This window comes from Macrosteles quadrilineatus, unplaced genomic scaffold (genome assembly GCF_028750875.1).
Source record: "Macrosteles quadrilineatus isolate MER2022 unplaced genomic scaffold, UCM_ALF_1.0 Scaffold_4__1_contigs__length_99947679, whole genome shotgun sequence".
Lineage (NCBI taxonomy): Eukaryota > Metazoa > Arthropoda > Insecta > Hemiptera > Cicadellidae > Macrosteles > Macrosteles quadrilineatus.
This window is the reverse complement of record NW_026542597.1, coordinates 4,139,817-4,156,386: the sequence shown is the minus strand read 5'-3', so window position 1 is coordinate 4,156,386 and position 16,570 is coordinate 4,139,817. Positions and strand designations below refer to the sequence as shown.

Genomic DNA, 16,570 nt, shown 5'->3' with positions numbered 1-16,570 from the left:
TTTATGTCACATATTGTGTTTCAAATTGTCAGATTAAAAAATATACAAGGTTGATTCATTAAGCTGTAAACTAAAATGTAAGCTAAAAAATAAATCTTGACACAGAGAATTAAAAATAAATATTTAAATATTTCTGAACAGCTATAGTACATCATAAATAATTTCTCACCCTACCCATTACCTTTTTTGAAAAAAATCATAACAGTTGTAGAAAATAGAAAAAAGGAGAGTAGTTTTAGTTAAAATAATGTAAGTTTTATTTGGTCAGTTTGTGCAGTCACATTGTGAGATGGAAGAGAAGAGCAGTCTCGAGGAGTCCAGGAAGGAGTACAACATCGGCATACTGAAGCAGGTGCAGGCAATATTTGGTCATCTGGCATATAGCAAACTACAGTACTATGTGCCCCGGGGACTCTGGAAACATTTCAAGTGAGTATAGAAATCAACTTAATCTAAAAAAAAATTAATTGAAAAATGTTTTCTGATTTTCCTACAGTTTTTGATTTAAAGCAATAACTTCCTTGCTAAGATACACTTTCAAGCTCAGGCTTTGAATTTGACAAGGGATGGAACAAAACAGTACAGTAAGTTTAAACTTTTATTCGTAAACAAATTTTAATATTTTTTTCCCGGTGGTTTCAATAAAATCTATAATTATTATTGTTTGGAAATGTTTGTATGGCAAATTCACTTAATAAATAGTTAAGATAAGTAACTTGAACTAGAAGTTTTTTTTTTTTTTTTTTGCAAAGTGTTGATTAACGGCAGTTTACAAAAGTTGTTACAAATTTCATCAATGAAATAAAAAAAATAATACCCTTTCACATTGTTAAAAGTAATTTTTTATACTTAACATTTAGCCATACATAGGTATTTTAGGATGCAGTTTTAACTATTAAGGAAGATAATAATATTGAATTGATCGAGATCTTCTTCACTGATTACAGAAACATCATGATATAAGAGCACAATTACAGTGAATTTGTTAATATGGGTGACTGTAGAAAAATATACTCATCCCCAATTTCTTAAGTATTATATCTTTGTCCCGGAAGTTGGCTGGGAATGACTTTTATCCTGTCCTGTCTCAATTTTCAATGTTCCCCAGATACCCCTAATAATTAACTAATATGAACTGAGGTGTATTTCAGCTAAGCAATGCATCATTGTATTTTGATATCATACAATATGCCAATTATCTGATAGCAGTTATTACAAGATACAAGATACAAGAGATACAAGATTCTTTATTTGGTCAATTGAACAATAATACAGTTAGTTATTTTTAGAGATATAATTGTTATGGAACAATTGTGCAATGTTCCAGGCTTCAAGGAGAGCCTGTGAACCTGAGAGAGCAGCAAGATGCTGTAGAGTTCTTTATGGCTCTAGTAGAGAGTCTAGACGAAGCACTCAAGGCTCTGACACAGGAGCAGATCATGGGCAAGGTGCTAGGGGGCTCGTACTCTGACCAGAAGATATGTAAAGGTTGTCCCCACAGGTAAACAGATGATTCATTTAACTGTGTGATTTTGAATTAGTATGGAATGTCAAACTGGTATTGGGTTTTTTTTTTCACCATTTTAATGTTGGGAAATTTTTATCAGGTAAAATTCATTTTTATGCATAAAGTTAAATAGTAATGCAATAACAGTAGAAACATGTATATCCAGGGGCTACAAACTGGGAATTCCAGCATAGACCTGTAAATCATGCGTGAATTTTAAAATTCACCAGGAAACCCTGATTTTGTTGTAATATGAATCAAGAAAAATTTAGAATGACAACACCCTTCACCCACCGTTCAAGGTATTTGCTTGCGTAAACGCTCACTAAACTCCGTCATTGCGTGGAAAACCCGACTTAAAACATTGTGAATATCGTCTGCGGTTCTAGAAAAATCGAGAACATTGCAGTAATGGCGAAATTGTAAATACCTTCCTTATTTATAGCTGAATTGATAACATCTTATGGTATGAAGCCATGTGAAATTCAAGAACATCTTCCACAGTAATGTCAAAACCATTAACATCTCCAGCAGTCGCAGCAAAGTCGTGAATATCTTCCACGATCTGGTGAAATTTTGAACCCCTGTCTTCACAGCAAAATCGAGAACTTATCCGAGGTCATGGTAAATCAAGAACATATTTTACAACAACAAGAATATGTTCTGGAGTCACGTGAAAATTGTAAACATAGAAAAATTGCGACGAAATCGTAAATTTTTTGAAACCAACCCCTGAGGCAATGTATAAGAATATACAAAATACTTATATTTTACTTCTTACGGTAAAAAAAAACTAAACTTAGGGTTCTGTGTACATAATAAAGAGTAATGTATCAAAAATAAGTTTTCAACAGAAACATTAGTGGAACATTGGTTCAACAATCACTATCATGCCAAATTATTGTTATTTAACCACAAAAAACACTTATTGACACTATGATTTGTTGCAGGTATTCTAAAGAAGAGCCGTTTAGTGTAATAAGTGTAGATATTCGTAACCATTCAAATCTTGTTGATTCGTTAGAACAGTATGTTAAGGGCGAACTCCTAGAGGGCGCAGACGCTTACCATTGTGATAAATGTAATAAAAAAGTAAGTATTGTAAACTACTTTCTATTCTGTACCATCTATTCTATATATAATTTAGTTTTAAAAATCTTTGTACAACTAAATCTAGAGTTCTACTGGACCGATTTTATTAATTAATGGGTCGTTGGAAAGCTTAGGTCGTGTAGATTTGCAAATAATTATGAAAGTTTGTTTTTATTATGATTTATGGTGAAAAATTTCAAAAAAACATGTTTTCCATAAGAAATACATTGAAAACGGTGTTTTTTACACTTTTTATTTGGGTGCGACTTTTAGCTGCCTTTTTTTAGTGTTTCCAAGAAGTGTATGGTATCAATTTGTAGGAAATTTTATTCTCTTTCAGAATATCACCTTCCACTTTGGTCGATTTCCTCACCATTTAAAAGTTATTTGCAAAAAAGCTAAGCAACCTCCGAATTTATAATAATGAGAAAATATTGAGTTTGGGATATTTTTGTTAAACTTTGTACAACTAAATCTAGACTTCTACCGGACCGATTTTGTTAATTAATGAGTCATTGGAAAGCATTACTCATGTAAATTTGCAAATAATTATGAAAGTTTGATTTTATTTAATATTTGTGGTAGAAAAATAAAAATAACAAAAATACATTAAAAACTGTTTTTTCAGGTTTTTATTTTCAAGTTTATATTTGTAGTCAGCTTTTGGCTGCCTTTATTAAATAATTTCAATAAATACACACAAGGTATTTGTAGGAAATTTTATCTTCTTTCAGAATATCACGTGCATTTTCTACGATTTACTCACCATTTAAAAGTTATTGTCAAATTATATAAGTGACCTCCAAATTTTTAGTTGTTAAAAATACTGAATTAAGGATATTTTTGTTAAACTTTGTACAACTAAATCTAGACTTCTACTGGACCGATTTTGTTAACTAATGTATCGTTTGAAAGCCTAATTTGTGTAGATTTGCAAATAATTATGAAAGTTTGATTTTATTAAATATTTGTGGTGAATAAAGAATAAAAAGCAAAAATACACAAAAAACTGATTTTTTTATAGTTAATATTTTAAAATTTCAATTTATAGTTAACTTTAGGTTGCCTTTTTTGAATATTTTCAAAAAACGCCTAAGAGTACTTTGTAGCAAATTTTATTCTCTTTCAGAATATCACCTTCCACTTTGGTCGATTTCCTCACCGTTTAAGAGTTATTTGCAAAAAAGCTTAGCAACCTCCTAATTTATTGTGGTGAGAGAATATTGAATTGGAGAGATTTTTGTTAACTTTCTACAACTAAATCTACAGTTCTACTGGACCGATTTTATTAATTAATAGGTCAATAAAATCTGTGTAGATTTCCAAATAATTAGTAAAGTTTGAGTTTTATTTATCTATGGTAGTAATACGTTTACCGGTATGAATAATCTAAAAAAATTATGGTAGTAATAATGGGTTAGCCAGTATGCATCATCTGATCATATGGAACACATGTATTAACCTATAGTTTAACAGCTGATTGTTTTATTGTTATTTCCTTGATTTTTCTTTGTTTTAATTTAGTTGTTTACTATTTGAATTGGTGGTTGAGGTCCGTAAAGTGTGTTTCTAAAGTGATGTTTTTAATCTGTACCATTAATAAGTATTGGTAAGTTAAGTGATGCATGGATTTCATAACCAAAAATTATTATTTTAAACTATCAATTATAAATTATTCAAATTTAATTTATAATTTACAGTTTAAAATAGTATTTAATATTCGTTATTTTGAAATGTTAATTATAAACTCAATATTTTACATTAGTTTAAAAATGAATAACTTTACTCTTCACTACATGGTTGGTGATGGAAACTGTTTCTTTAGCAGTGTCTCATTTTTATGCCATAAATCTCAATCCAGATACAGTGATATACGAACCACAGTAGTTGATGAAGTCGTCAATAACTGGGACTACTATTGTCCTTTGGTCGTATGGGATAAGACATATAGACTAGAAGTAAAAAACGCGATGGAATACAGAAATTTGATGACCAAAGATGGGTAATTCACCGGTAATGTCGAAATCGAAGCTGCAGCAAGAGTTTTTGACTGCCAATTCAAAATATATGCTGAGAAATTGGATTATTTTGTAACGGTTGGTGAAGGCACAACGATCTATAAACTACGATTCTCAGGAAATGTGGATGCTGGGCATCAAGAGGATATAATCTTACCAAAATCAAAACGTGGCCGTGCATCAAAAATATAGAAAAAGTAAAAACATGTTCTGGCAGACGTGAATCAACAGCTCATAAAAATAAATTGAAGAAACCAAATTATAGTATAGATAAAGATTTACTCCAAGGGGTAAAAAAGTGTTATCAAGCAATCAAAAGGATGGAGAACCAGAAAATGAAAAAGAAACAGAACAAGATAGTCTGACCAACACTTCACTCAGAGATGATGCAACTTCCTGAACCTCCTTAATTTGTGTATTGGGAATGCCAATATACAAATTAAATTTAAAAATTGGAGCTGTAATAATGTTGCTACGAAATCTTAACACAAAACGAGGGTTATGTAATGGCACACGATTAATTGTTAAAGAACTCAAGCCCAATTAAATAATTGCAGAGGTTTTAACTGGATCAGCAGCACGTGAAATTGTATTCATTCCAAGGGTTGACTTAGCACAGACGGACACAGATTTACCATTTGTTTTAAAAAGACGGCAATTTCCTTTAAAATTAGCGTTTGCTATTACAATAAACATAGCGCAAGGCCAGACATTGGATAAAGTTGGGATATACCTTCCAGCAACAGTATTCAGCCATGGACAATTAATTGTATGTTGCAATATCAAGGGTTAAAAGGTTTGAAGACATAAAAATTAAAATTATCCCTGGCAAAGAACAAGGAAGATTATTAAAACAATCAGATGAAGTCTTTACAAAGAATGTTGTTTACAAAGAAATACTGTAAATAAAATATTTTTGTAAAATTGTATTTGTTTTTCATTATTTTACTCTTTTAGAAAATCAGTTTATTTTCTAAACAATTTCATTCTTTAAAAAATGTTCAGGTACTTACAAGGGCATATATTATGTACTACTGTACTTTCTAGGGACCGTTGTATTTATTAACTACAACGGGCTCTGTTGCTAGTATTATATAATATAGAAGACTCTTTCTTGTTAGGTTGAGGCTTTAGTTTGTTGGGGTTTTCATTTGTGTATCATAAACTCGCACATCAAATACCACACTGTCGTCAGCCACAAAAAGAAAACTTAAAAAGTAATCAAGGTTAAATAGTCCCTGCCGTCAATCCAAGCAATTTCTGTTTTTAGTCAAATGATTGTGTATTTATATTTTGGGACTATAATCCCATCATCAAGTCTTCAAAAAACACAAAACATCTTTCCAGACTTGTCACTTGGAAGTACACATCACATTCTTTAAAACATTTAAATATTAATCTCAACTACCAGTTACTAAATAAGACTTTTAGCTAGACTTTATTGCAAGCCGGCTTCATAACCTTAAATTTTAAAGGCAACATTAGAGCATAGGACTTTGTTCTGAAGGCACTAAGAATACATGTTTCTCATAAATTCTCTTTAATAGGTGTGTCGGTAAAACAGCTATTCAAGTAACATGACCATCTGTGCGTTATTGTCTAATAAGAACAACAAGGGGGGGGGGGGGCGTTTAATTTGTTTATTTTTTATGTTTTCTGTGTTTGTAACGGGTGACTCCTTCAAAATCAACTCAATTCGCCTTTTTAATAAACTACCTTACAGTGCAAAATTTGTTGATTATAATATTTTTTTAAATATAATTTATAATTGGCTTATTCAAAATCCTTAAGTGACTTTATCAAGTGCATTTTGATGTTAAATTTTAATTAAAATAAGTTATTTTGCCTTATTGTATTTTATGTAATATTTTGATGCATCAGAAATTTGATTGTGTTAAGATGGTTATTTTGTAATGTATATGACGTGTCCTATTTCTTTGTAAAAAGATTAATGGAATAAATTGTTCTTATTCTTATTCTTATCTTTCTTTGTTTCAGGTAGTTACTGTAAAAAGGTTATGTGTTAAGAAGCTTCCTCCAATACTTGCAATCCAGCTGAAGCGTTTTGAGTATGACTTTGAACGTGTCTGTGCCATTAAGTTTAATGATTACTTTGAGTTTCCAAGACTGTTAGATATGGAGCCTTATACAGGTAATTAAAATATTATTTTCTTTAGATTCCAGTTTATATGTTGAGTTTTTTTATTATTATTAGGGTAAGGATTTTTGTGGGGATAGCAGAATAACATGAATTGGTTAGGGCTCACCCTGACACAAGAAACAAAACTTTGCACGATGAACCAAAAATTGAGTATTTTACTGCTACTGACAGCATTTACATCCAAGGGAAGATTTGAGTTGGAGAGATTTGTCAACAGTGGCCAGGATGTTGTCAGTGGCAATGAAATATTCTGTTTTTGTGAATTGTGTAAGCCTACAGTTTGGTGGCTATTGTACCAGAGTGGAGTCTGCCCCATTCAGGTAAGCCTGCTATCCTCTTAAACATGTTTGTAAACCTTTTTATGACACTGAAATTGGGGTGAAAATGGGTTTTTCTCATTTTTCATCCTAAAAACAAAAACTTTGCAACTTCTTTCTAAACCATTTTGTAGAGCTTAAAAAAAAAAAAATTAGTATATTGAAGCGTTGTTGTATGCTTAACGGTCACGGAAAAAAAAAATTAATATAAAATTCCCATGTTATTCTTATGGAGGAAATGAAAACTGTTGTAGTTTACTTGTTTATGGATAGGCCATGTTTATAAAATTTGGAAAATTTATTTATTTCATCCTATACTATTGACGTATGGTCAAAAAGCACTTTTTACCTTCCCTGTAGCAGCAAACCTAAGCACTCTTTAAATCTAATGTTATTAAAATTGGGAATAAATATGTCTTATTTCAGGAATTATTTGAGTAAAAATGTAATCAGACAAGTTGAAATTCGCTTAGTCTGCAGGTTTGCTGCAGCAGGGGTATATGGTTATGCATCAGCTATCAGTTTCATTATCTGCATTTTTGTCAATGATTGGCAACCATCATAACCTCAACATGCAATACGTTGTAGCTGCCTATTAGAAATGTTTTGTATGCGGGCTGTGTTTTGTACATTAAAAATTGTTTTCGTTTCTCAATCTTGAGTTTTTTTTAAATAATTTTAAAGCCAAGGCATTTTTTAACACATTTTTTGTTGTTTTCAGTGTCAGGACTGGCTAAGCTAGAAGGGGAGATGATAGACTGTGACTACAACACCAAGGAGGTTTGCACCAAGTACCAGCTCAGTGGTATTGTAGTACACAGTGGTCAGGCCAGCGGTGGTCACTACTACTCGTACATCCTCCACAGGTAGCAAACATGAAACATTCACATTAGAGTAATAATGTTTATTCAGTGGGTGTAAAAGTACTTTAGCTATCTTATCTGAGGAAATAAGAGTCCATTTACCTATTAGTCTCTGGATTTTCTCATTTAACGTCGCTGGATATTTTCCCTTTTCTACAATATTTCTAAGTTTTATCTCAGTCACCAAGTTTATCAGTTCCAAAGTAGTAGTTTGGGTATCAAGATAGGCCTAACCCAAAATATCCTGAGACACTGTGTATCAGATGTTCAGATGTGTTTTACTCAATGACTTGTATGAAAAATAACAGTCCAACCAATCCAGGATCTACTTCACCCTGCATTTCAATGAAGGGGGTTTGTTGAAGGTGCATTACTGACAGTGAATTGGTTGTTCCAGACAAGGCGATGGGTCTGCCAGGTGGTACAAGTTTGATGATGGTGAGGTGACAGAATGCAAGATGGACGATGAAGAAGAAATGAAAACACAATGTTTTGGAGGGGATTACATGGGAGAGGCAAGTGGAATTCCATCAAAAAACCATTTACTCATTATTTATGTGTGTGTATAAAATGTCAATGACATTTTTGTAAGGAAGAAGCATAAACAAACTATTTAAAGGAATAAAAGTCCAAAACTCCCTTTTTTTTATATGCCAGTAATCTGTCCCTAATCCACCGAGACGCTAATCACTAGGCTAGCACACCCTAACGCCTGTTAGTAATTTTATGCTAGATTAGAGATTATCTAGTATAATATTTACTCTTGTCTTCTGACACTAAGAACAGTTTTGAGGAAAACATTAGTTGAATTGTTATTGATCTGCTATCTTATCAAAATTGATAAATTTTCCCTTGCATTGTTTCAGGTTTTTGACCACATGCTCAAGAGGATGAGTTACCGTAGACAGAAGAGGTGGTGGAACGCCTACATGCTGTTTTACACTCGGCTTGATGTCGAAGAGAGTGTTCTAGTCAAAGGAATTAATCAGCTCTCTCTTTGTAAGCTGCTCATTTCTATGTTTGTGTTATTTTACTAAAATAGTTCATCGTTTTAGGAAACTATATTGTTAAAAGTTATATCCTAATAAACTACGTTTACTGGTTAAAAATTGTATTTGTGCTCGTTAAAAGTGATATTTTAAAAAAAGTCTGGTAGTTTATAATACAGAGGGTTGATGATTTGCTATTTTCTTGGCCAAACATGGTTAGGTGAAAACAAAATTAAACTCACACATTCAACCAGGTTTCGTTAGTTTGATATCTTGTGAATTTAAAAAAACAATTTTTTTAGAGCTCTTTAATAATTGCAATTGAGTAGGACCCTCTTCTTCTATCATAACAATTTTTTGCATATTTGAACAGCTGACACCAAGTTGGGTGTGATGAAGATGCCGGCTGCCATAGAACGGAGTGTGAGGCGGCAAAACATCAAGTTCATGCACAATCGCAACCAGTTCTCTGTGGAGTACTTCCAGTTCATCCGCAAACTGGCGTCGTGCAACATCCCTCCTCCCAACAGGCAACACAATGCGGATAAGTTTGTGAGTAACTACATTAGTTACACAGGAGTTACTACAACTGTATTTATCAATTTAGCACTTTGAACTTTTCTGAATGATTGATTCTAACTCTTTTCACTTGTTACAAGTTAATAATACAGTTTGTTTTTTGGTGGTTCAGAGTCAAGAGGCTGAAGAGTTGTCTATGCTGAGTGTTCAGCTGGCCAGCAAGTTCCTGTTCCACACGGGGTTCCATACCAAGAAGACGCTGAGGGGGAATGCAACGGACTGGTACGATGTGCTCAACTACCATTTGCGCTCGTTCAAGTCTGTCCGCTCCTGGTTTGCCCACAACGCCCTCTTCAAACACTCCCACAGGTCAGTTTAGATAAGTTGTAAACGTATGGAACAACTAGTTAGCTGTATTGCTGTGGATTAGTGAGTCCACTTTGGGTAGCAACAGCGACAAAAGTATTTTAAATAATCAATTTAATAACCTTCCACTTACAGTTTTAAAGACCCTTTGCACCAAATGTTTTGAGTTTACAACATGTAGTCATTTTCTAGGACTTTAAATAGGCCCATACTGTTAAACATGGTACTTCAGTGTAAACAAAAATTGCTACTGCCCCACATTAATTAACCTTTTTTCAATAACATTTTGTAAACTAGAATAATATTCAATACCCTTTGCTAAAAATAAACTCTTATTTCCAATCTCTAATCCACTTACCGGGCCACTAATCTAGTTTCTTAGTTATGATTTAATTTAAAGTTAAAGGAACACAAATAGCTTACCTGAATATAATAACCTTCTGTGAGAAACATTTTCATCAATTGATCTGATTGTGCAGGTTTTGTGAGTACTTACTGAGCTGTCCAAGCGCAGAAGTAAGGTCAGCGTTCATGAAAATCATCGTTCACCTGGCACACTTCTCCCTACAAGATGGCCCATGCCCTCCGCCTATGCTCAATGCTCCTAGTAAGTGTTTTGTACAACATTTAGAATAGAATATTCACCCCTCTTGCCCAAAAATCAAGAACCCCTTGTTTTAGGTTACTACATAAATTATATATATATAGGCCCCATGACAAACGAAACTCACAGTTTATTCACCCCAATAGGCAATGATTGAGCATTCACAAACTGTGTTCTGTTGGTTCTCATATATGGTAATTATGTTGTAAGAAGAACATGATCACGTGATAATGTTGTTGTTACCATAGGATCAATATGTCTATTTACAGTTATAAAAATACTTTGTTTTTAGTTTTTGATACAATTTTACTGCATTTCTAGCTAATCCAAACAATGTTATAATCCGAACAGGATCTGGTCCTTATTAGTTGAAAATAGTATTACTGGTGTGTATTAGGTATCAGGTAGTCAATGTAGTTGTCTGTTTGGCAGCAATACTGCTGGACCGCAAGGCCACGATGAGTGATCATCTGTTGATGGCAGTCATGTCCCTGCTACACAAGGAGGTGTCTGAGCATGGAAGGCACTTACCTCACTACTTCTCTCTGTTCCACACCTACGCTTGTCTTGGCATCGCAGAGAGGACACAGCTGCTCAAGGTTGGTCAAGGAAAAATTATCATTTAATTTTTAACATTTTGGCAAACAATTTTCTTTTTAAAAATTGGAAGACATTGGGAAAATAAATATACACAGAGCAATCCTTAACATTATGATGTCCCCAAATGAATATTGGTGATCTGGAAGGTGTATTCATTTCAGCATCACCATTCACAAAAAAAAAAGAACTATAACATAAAAAAATATCAACTTAAAAAAACTACCTCAACATTTTGCAAAAGTGATTTTTTGTTCAGATGTTTTCTTAATCTTTTAAAGCAAGATGAACATGGTATGTGAAAGTGACATATAGATACCATGAAGGTTTTGCATAATTACAATTTGAGGACAGAAAATACAATACTTAACTAACATGCACAACATATTACAGCTAAACGTGCCGTCGACGTTCATGTTGGTAGCACTAGACGAAGGCCCAGGACCCATCATCAAGTACCAGTACCCTGAGTTGACCAAGCTGCACATGGTGGTGTCTCTGTTGATAAGATGCTGTGACGTCTCCTCCCGCATGCAGTCCTCACAAGCGGTAATACACAACACGCAAACATTAGAGATTAGTCAGTCGGAAGTGTGACAAACCATGATTCCATGGCACTAATGTCATGGGTTTGCATCCTGTACTGTACTAGCTCAACGATTGCTTTGCTGCATATGTTCCACTCACAGGTCTGAGGCCTTTGTGGACAGGAAAATGTAAAATCCATCCTCTACAAAAAATTTCTTAACAAAACTTTCAATAGCAATACATATTTTTGAAGCCTCTTGAATTTTGTCTTTGCATGCAGAATGGAATTGTGGTGAAAAGCCACTCATTTTACTCTCATTTTGATTGCTAGCTTTTACACACAATTCGCTTGCAGAAATGTTTGCTTGCCAATCGCAATCTCTTTTCATCTGAAAGGAGTAGCCTACCGCTTTAAACGAATTAATTGGTAAAAGTATGCGTTCTTTCTTCTGTGTTAGTTAACGTAAGAGTCAATTTTGTTTAAACAAAAGAGACACAAAGGATGTGTTATCTAGAAGAATTTGCTAAATGATCAGACTCGATGGCTGTTAATGCCATTGAATATTAAATAGATATATATATTCTTGAGTGTGGCAGATTGCGTGAAAATATAATAAAATCTAAGTTCTTACCGTCAACGCAATCAGGAGTAATATTCCACTACGGCCGTTTCGGAGATGACTCCATCGTCAGGTGCGTAGTGGTACACTAAACTATAGTCTTGTCACATTTAACACGAGTTTTCTTCATTTGCATTGCGTCAGGGGGTGAATAAATAATACACATATATTTACAGGACGGACACACGAAAACACGAATACATGAAAACATTTAGAGCACGTGCACGGCTTGAAAACTGACGACCGACTGTTCAATCCTGGTCACTGCAGGAGTTACGTGGATGACTGGAACAGCTGATAACACGGTGTGCCAACCTTATCTACTCAAATTAATACTTTCCTGTTTGATTTCCATTATTCTCTCAAAAATTGGATTGGCAGCTGAATTTGTTTGGGAGTTAATTACTAAGTTGGGTTCTATGGCTGTACTGCTGTAGATATGGAAATTTTCGATGCAATTAAGTTTGTGACTTTTATTGCCAATATGTAGTATTTCTAAACTGTTTATGTCGGAATAATCATGGCAATACTGTTGAATATGTTCGGCATAATTTGAAGTAGGGTTGGGTTTCTTAATGGCGCTTATGTGCTCTTTATATCTGGTTTTAAAGCACCTACCAGTCTGTCCAATATAATACGAGTCACATTCTCCACACTTAAGTTTGTAAACACCTGGCTTTTCCAACAATGGTGTATTCCTGTGTCGAGGAGCAGACAGCTTACGTTGGAGGCTATTACTGGTTCTGTAAGCAACTGAATAATTGTGTCTACTAAAAGGACGGGTTGCTAAACGTTGGTTTAGTTTACAGAACTCTAACGTGACGTATTTTTTATCATCCTTATCGGCTTTATTGTTGACTTTTTTCTTGACTCTCCTGTGCAGTTTATCAATTAATTCTGTGCTGTATCCGTTATTCAAAGCAATGTACTTTATGGTGTTTAATTCACGGCTATAGTTCTCTTCATTTAGAGGGATATTAACCAATCTGTGTAGCATGGAGTTATAGGCTGCGATCTTGTGGGATTGGGGGTGATTAGAACTGTTGTGGATGGTTGTATCTGTGCTAGTGGGTTTCCTGTAGATGTTAAAAAGGTGTTTATTGTCCGATTTGGTTATTGTCAAGTCAAGAAAGTTAATTGAAGCATTTTTCTCGTGTTCTGTAGTGAATTTAAGCCTGGGATGGATGTTATTAAGGTATTTTCCAAACAAATCAATTTGTCTATTGTTGCCTTTGAATAAACAAAGCACATCATCAACATATCGGTGCCAGTAAACGATCTTTCCTTTGAAAAGGAAAGATCGTTTACTGGCACCGATATGTTGATGATGTGCTTTGTTTATTCAAAGGCAACAATAGACAAATTGGTTTGTTTGGAAAATACCTTAATAACATCCATCCCAGGCTTAAATTCACTACAGAACACGAGAAAAATGCTTCAATTAACTTTCTTGACTTGACAATAACCAAATCGGACAATAAACACCTTTTTAACATCTACAGGAAACCCACTAGCACAGATACAACCATCCACAACAGTTCTAATCACCCCCAATCCCACAAGATCGCAGCCTATAACTCCATGCTACACAGATTGGTTAATATCCCTCTAAATGAAGAGAACTATAGCCGTGAATTAAACACCATAAAGTACATTGCTTTGAATAACGGATACAGCACAGAATTAATTGATAAACTGCACAGGAGAGTCAAGAAAAAAGTCAACAATAAAGCCGATAAGGATGATAAAAAATACGTCACGTTAGAGTTCTGTAAACTAAACCAACGTTTAGCAACCCGTCCTTTTAGTAGACACAATTATTCAGTTGCTTACAGAACCAGTAATAGCCTCCAACGTAAGCTGTCTGCTCCTCGACACAGGAATACACCATTGTTGGAAAAGCCAGGTGTTTACAAACTTAAGTGTGGAGAATGTGACTCGTATTATATTGGACAGACTGGTAGGTGCTTTAAAACCAGATATAAAGAGCACATAAGCGCCATTAAGAAACCCAACCCTACTTCAAATTATGCCGAACATATTCAACAGTATTGCCATGATTATTCCGACATAAACAGTTTAGAAATACTACATATTGGCAATAAAAGTCACAAACTTAATTGCATCGAAAATTTCCATATCTACAGCAGTACAGCCATAGAACCCAACTTAGTAATTAACTCCCAAACAAATTCAGCTGCCAATCCAATTTTTGAGAGAATAATGGAAATCAAACAGGAAAGTATTAATTTGAGTAGATAAGGTTGGCACACCGTGTTATCAGCTGTTCCAGTCATCCACGTAACTCCTGCAGTGACCAGGATTGAACAGTCGGTCGTCAGTTTTCAAGCCGTGCACGTGCTCTAAATGTTTTCATGTATTCGTGTTTTCGTGTGTCCGTCCTGTAAATATATGTGTATTATTTATTCACCCCCTGACGCAATGCAAATGAAGAAAACTCGTGTTAAATGTGACAAGACTATAGTTTAGTGTACCACTACGCACCTGACGATGGAGTCATCTCCGAAACGGCCGTAGTGGAATATTACTCCTGATTGCGTTGACGGTAAGAACTTAGATTTTATTATATTAAATAGATGGTCATAGGCTACCATAAAGATAAGATAATAATATTCTATTTAAGTTCAATAATATTTAATAAATTGTTTTCAGAACACTATGCCACTAACAAACCCCTACAAGGACCCTTCATGCCCCGACTACATAATGCCTATCCAGCAACCTGCTGCTGACATACTGTTCAACAGATCCAGGTAAAGTAGGTCTCGTAATAGTTTGATTTTGCCCCTAGATGTTCAGGGAAGGAAAAATACATTAAAAAAATATTTCTATATCAAATTTGTTACTACTCGTCTAACACAACTTTGTGGTGCATTATCTAAATCTTCTGTAAAATAAACCACCTAGTTAGTATTCATGAACATCTCTTGCAGTTATGTGGACATTATCGTCTTCCGCGATTGCGGCAAAATTCTGTTATCTCCTGCAGCTGTGTAGGCATCATCATAGACTCTCGCGGTCAAGGAAACGTCATCGTTGTCTTTCGTGATCGCGACAAAATCACAAACTTCTCCCGTGGTAGTGTAGACATCATCACCGTTTTCCGTGGCAAGATTCTAATTTTCTCCCGCAGCCAAGAAGACATCATTATCGTCTTCAGGGTCATTGCAAAATTCTGGTCTCTTAAGCGGTCGTGTGGACATAGTTATCTTCTCCCACGGTCGTGCAGACATCATCATTCTCGATCTTCTTCTCCCTCGATCGCTGCAAATTCTAATCATCTACCTAAGCCGTGTAGACATCGTCCACTCTTGCCGTCCCGCAAACAGCCTCGTCGTCTTGCGTAATCGTGTTAAAATTCTGACAATATTCCGCGGCTCTGTAGGCATTGTCATTGTCATCCGCTCCCTTATTTGCGGAAACATCATTGTCGTCTTGCACGATCACGGCAAAATTATGAATATCTGAGATTGTGTTGACATTATTGTCTCCTACGATCGCGGCAAAATTCTGATTACCTCCTGCGGCCAAGTAGACATCATCGTCTCCCGTCTGCATAGTTGTCTTGCGCTCGAACGGAAAATTACTGCTATTGCTTCCACGATCATCGCAGATGTGTTGGGTATCTGAATCAACTTATTTTCGAACGATTCTCTCTCAATACTAATACCAATGTCCAAGTATGATTGGTATCGAGAATCGACATTTCCCTAAAAGTTATACAAACCAATACTAGAAATTTTCCAATTTTCGTACCATAATATTTAATTACAGTTTATCACTACTTCCTCAGATTGACGGTACATTTTTTACTAAGCTATTGTGTATTTGAAACATGAAGGTGTAAAGGTTGTTGTTTTTTATAGTTACATCAAGAAGGTGATAGAGGACGCGGCGCTGATGGATGAAGGGTTGAAGCTGCTTCAGTTTTGTTGCTGGGAGAATCCTCACCTTTCACGCATCTGTCTCAGTGAGCTACTGTGGCAGATAGCATATGCGTACTGTCACGAGCTGCGCCACTACATGGACCTGCTGCTGGGCATGTTGCTCATGGAAGACTCTTGGCAGTCACATCGGATACACAACGCCCTCAAAGGTAAGTTGACTATTAGAGTGGACAAGAAAATAGGGAAAACTGGGAAATGTACATGAAATGATGACTGGGGTGAAATTGTTGAATTAGACTTAAATTTCGTATAGGGCTGGGAAATTTTTAACTTTACAGGCCTAAACTTTAATATTAGGGCGTAATGATTGGAAAAATTCATTTTAAATCACAGTTTTTCTCATTTTTTTCATTATACAGTCCAACCTCAGTATAACGAATCTGAAGGGACCGAACTGAATATTCGTTATATCAAGGATTTT

At 34.8% G+C, this 16,570-nt stretch overlaps 1 protein-coding gene across 6 annotated transcripts in view; it reads left to right on the top strand.

The window, feature by feature from the left end:
* LOC128993615 (probable ubiquitin carboxyl-terminal hydrolase FAF-X) overlaps positions 1 to 16,570 on the top strand; it is a 76,394-nt gene that overhangs the window by 51,188 nt on the left and 8,636 nt on the right. For 4 of the 6 annotated variants that reach the window (XM_054417618.1, XM_054417617.1, XM_054417615.1 and 1 more), the window contains exons 32-45: positions 269 to 429; positions 1,328 to 1,501; positions 2,458 to 2,599; positions 6,616 to 6,769; positions 7,817 to 7,961; positions 8,356 to 8,473; positions 8,825 to 8,957; positions 9,321 to 9,499; positions 9,639 to 9,835; positions 10,312 to 10,439; positions 10,869 to 11,035; positions 11,427 to 11,582; positions 14,855 to 14,955; positions 16,069 to 16,298. In XM_054417618.1, coding sequence (XP_054273593.1) covers positions 269 to 429; positions 1,328 to 1,501; positions 2,458 to 2,599; positions 6,616 to 6,769; positions 7,817 to 7,961; positions 8,356 to 8,473; positions 8,825 to 8,957; positions 9,321 to 9,499; positions 9,639 to 9,835; positions 10,312 to 10,439; positions 10,869 to 11,035; positions 11,427 to 11,582; positions 14,855 to 14,955; positions 16,069 to 16,298 — 2,185 coding nt within the window. The remainder of the gene's footprint in view (positions 1 to 268; positions 430 to 1,327; positions 1,502 to 2,457; positions 2,600 to 6,615; positions 6,770 to 7,816; positions 7,962 to 8,355; positions 8,474 to 8,824; positions 8,958 to 9,320; positions 9,500 to 9,638; positions 9,836 to 10,311; positions 10,440 to 10,868; positions 11,036 to 11,426; positions 11,583 to 14,854; positions 14,956 to 16,068; positions 16,299 to 16,570) is intronic. The other 2 variants (XM_054417619.1, XM_054417616.1) reach the window with 1 other exon arrangement.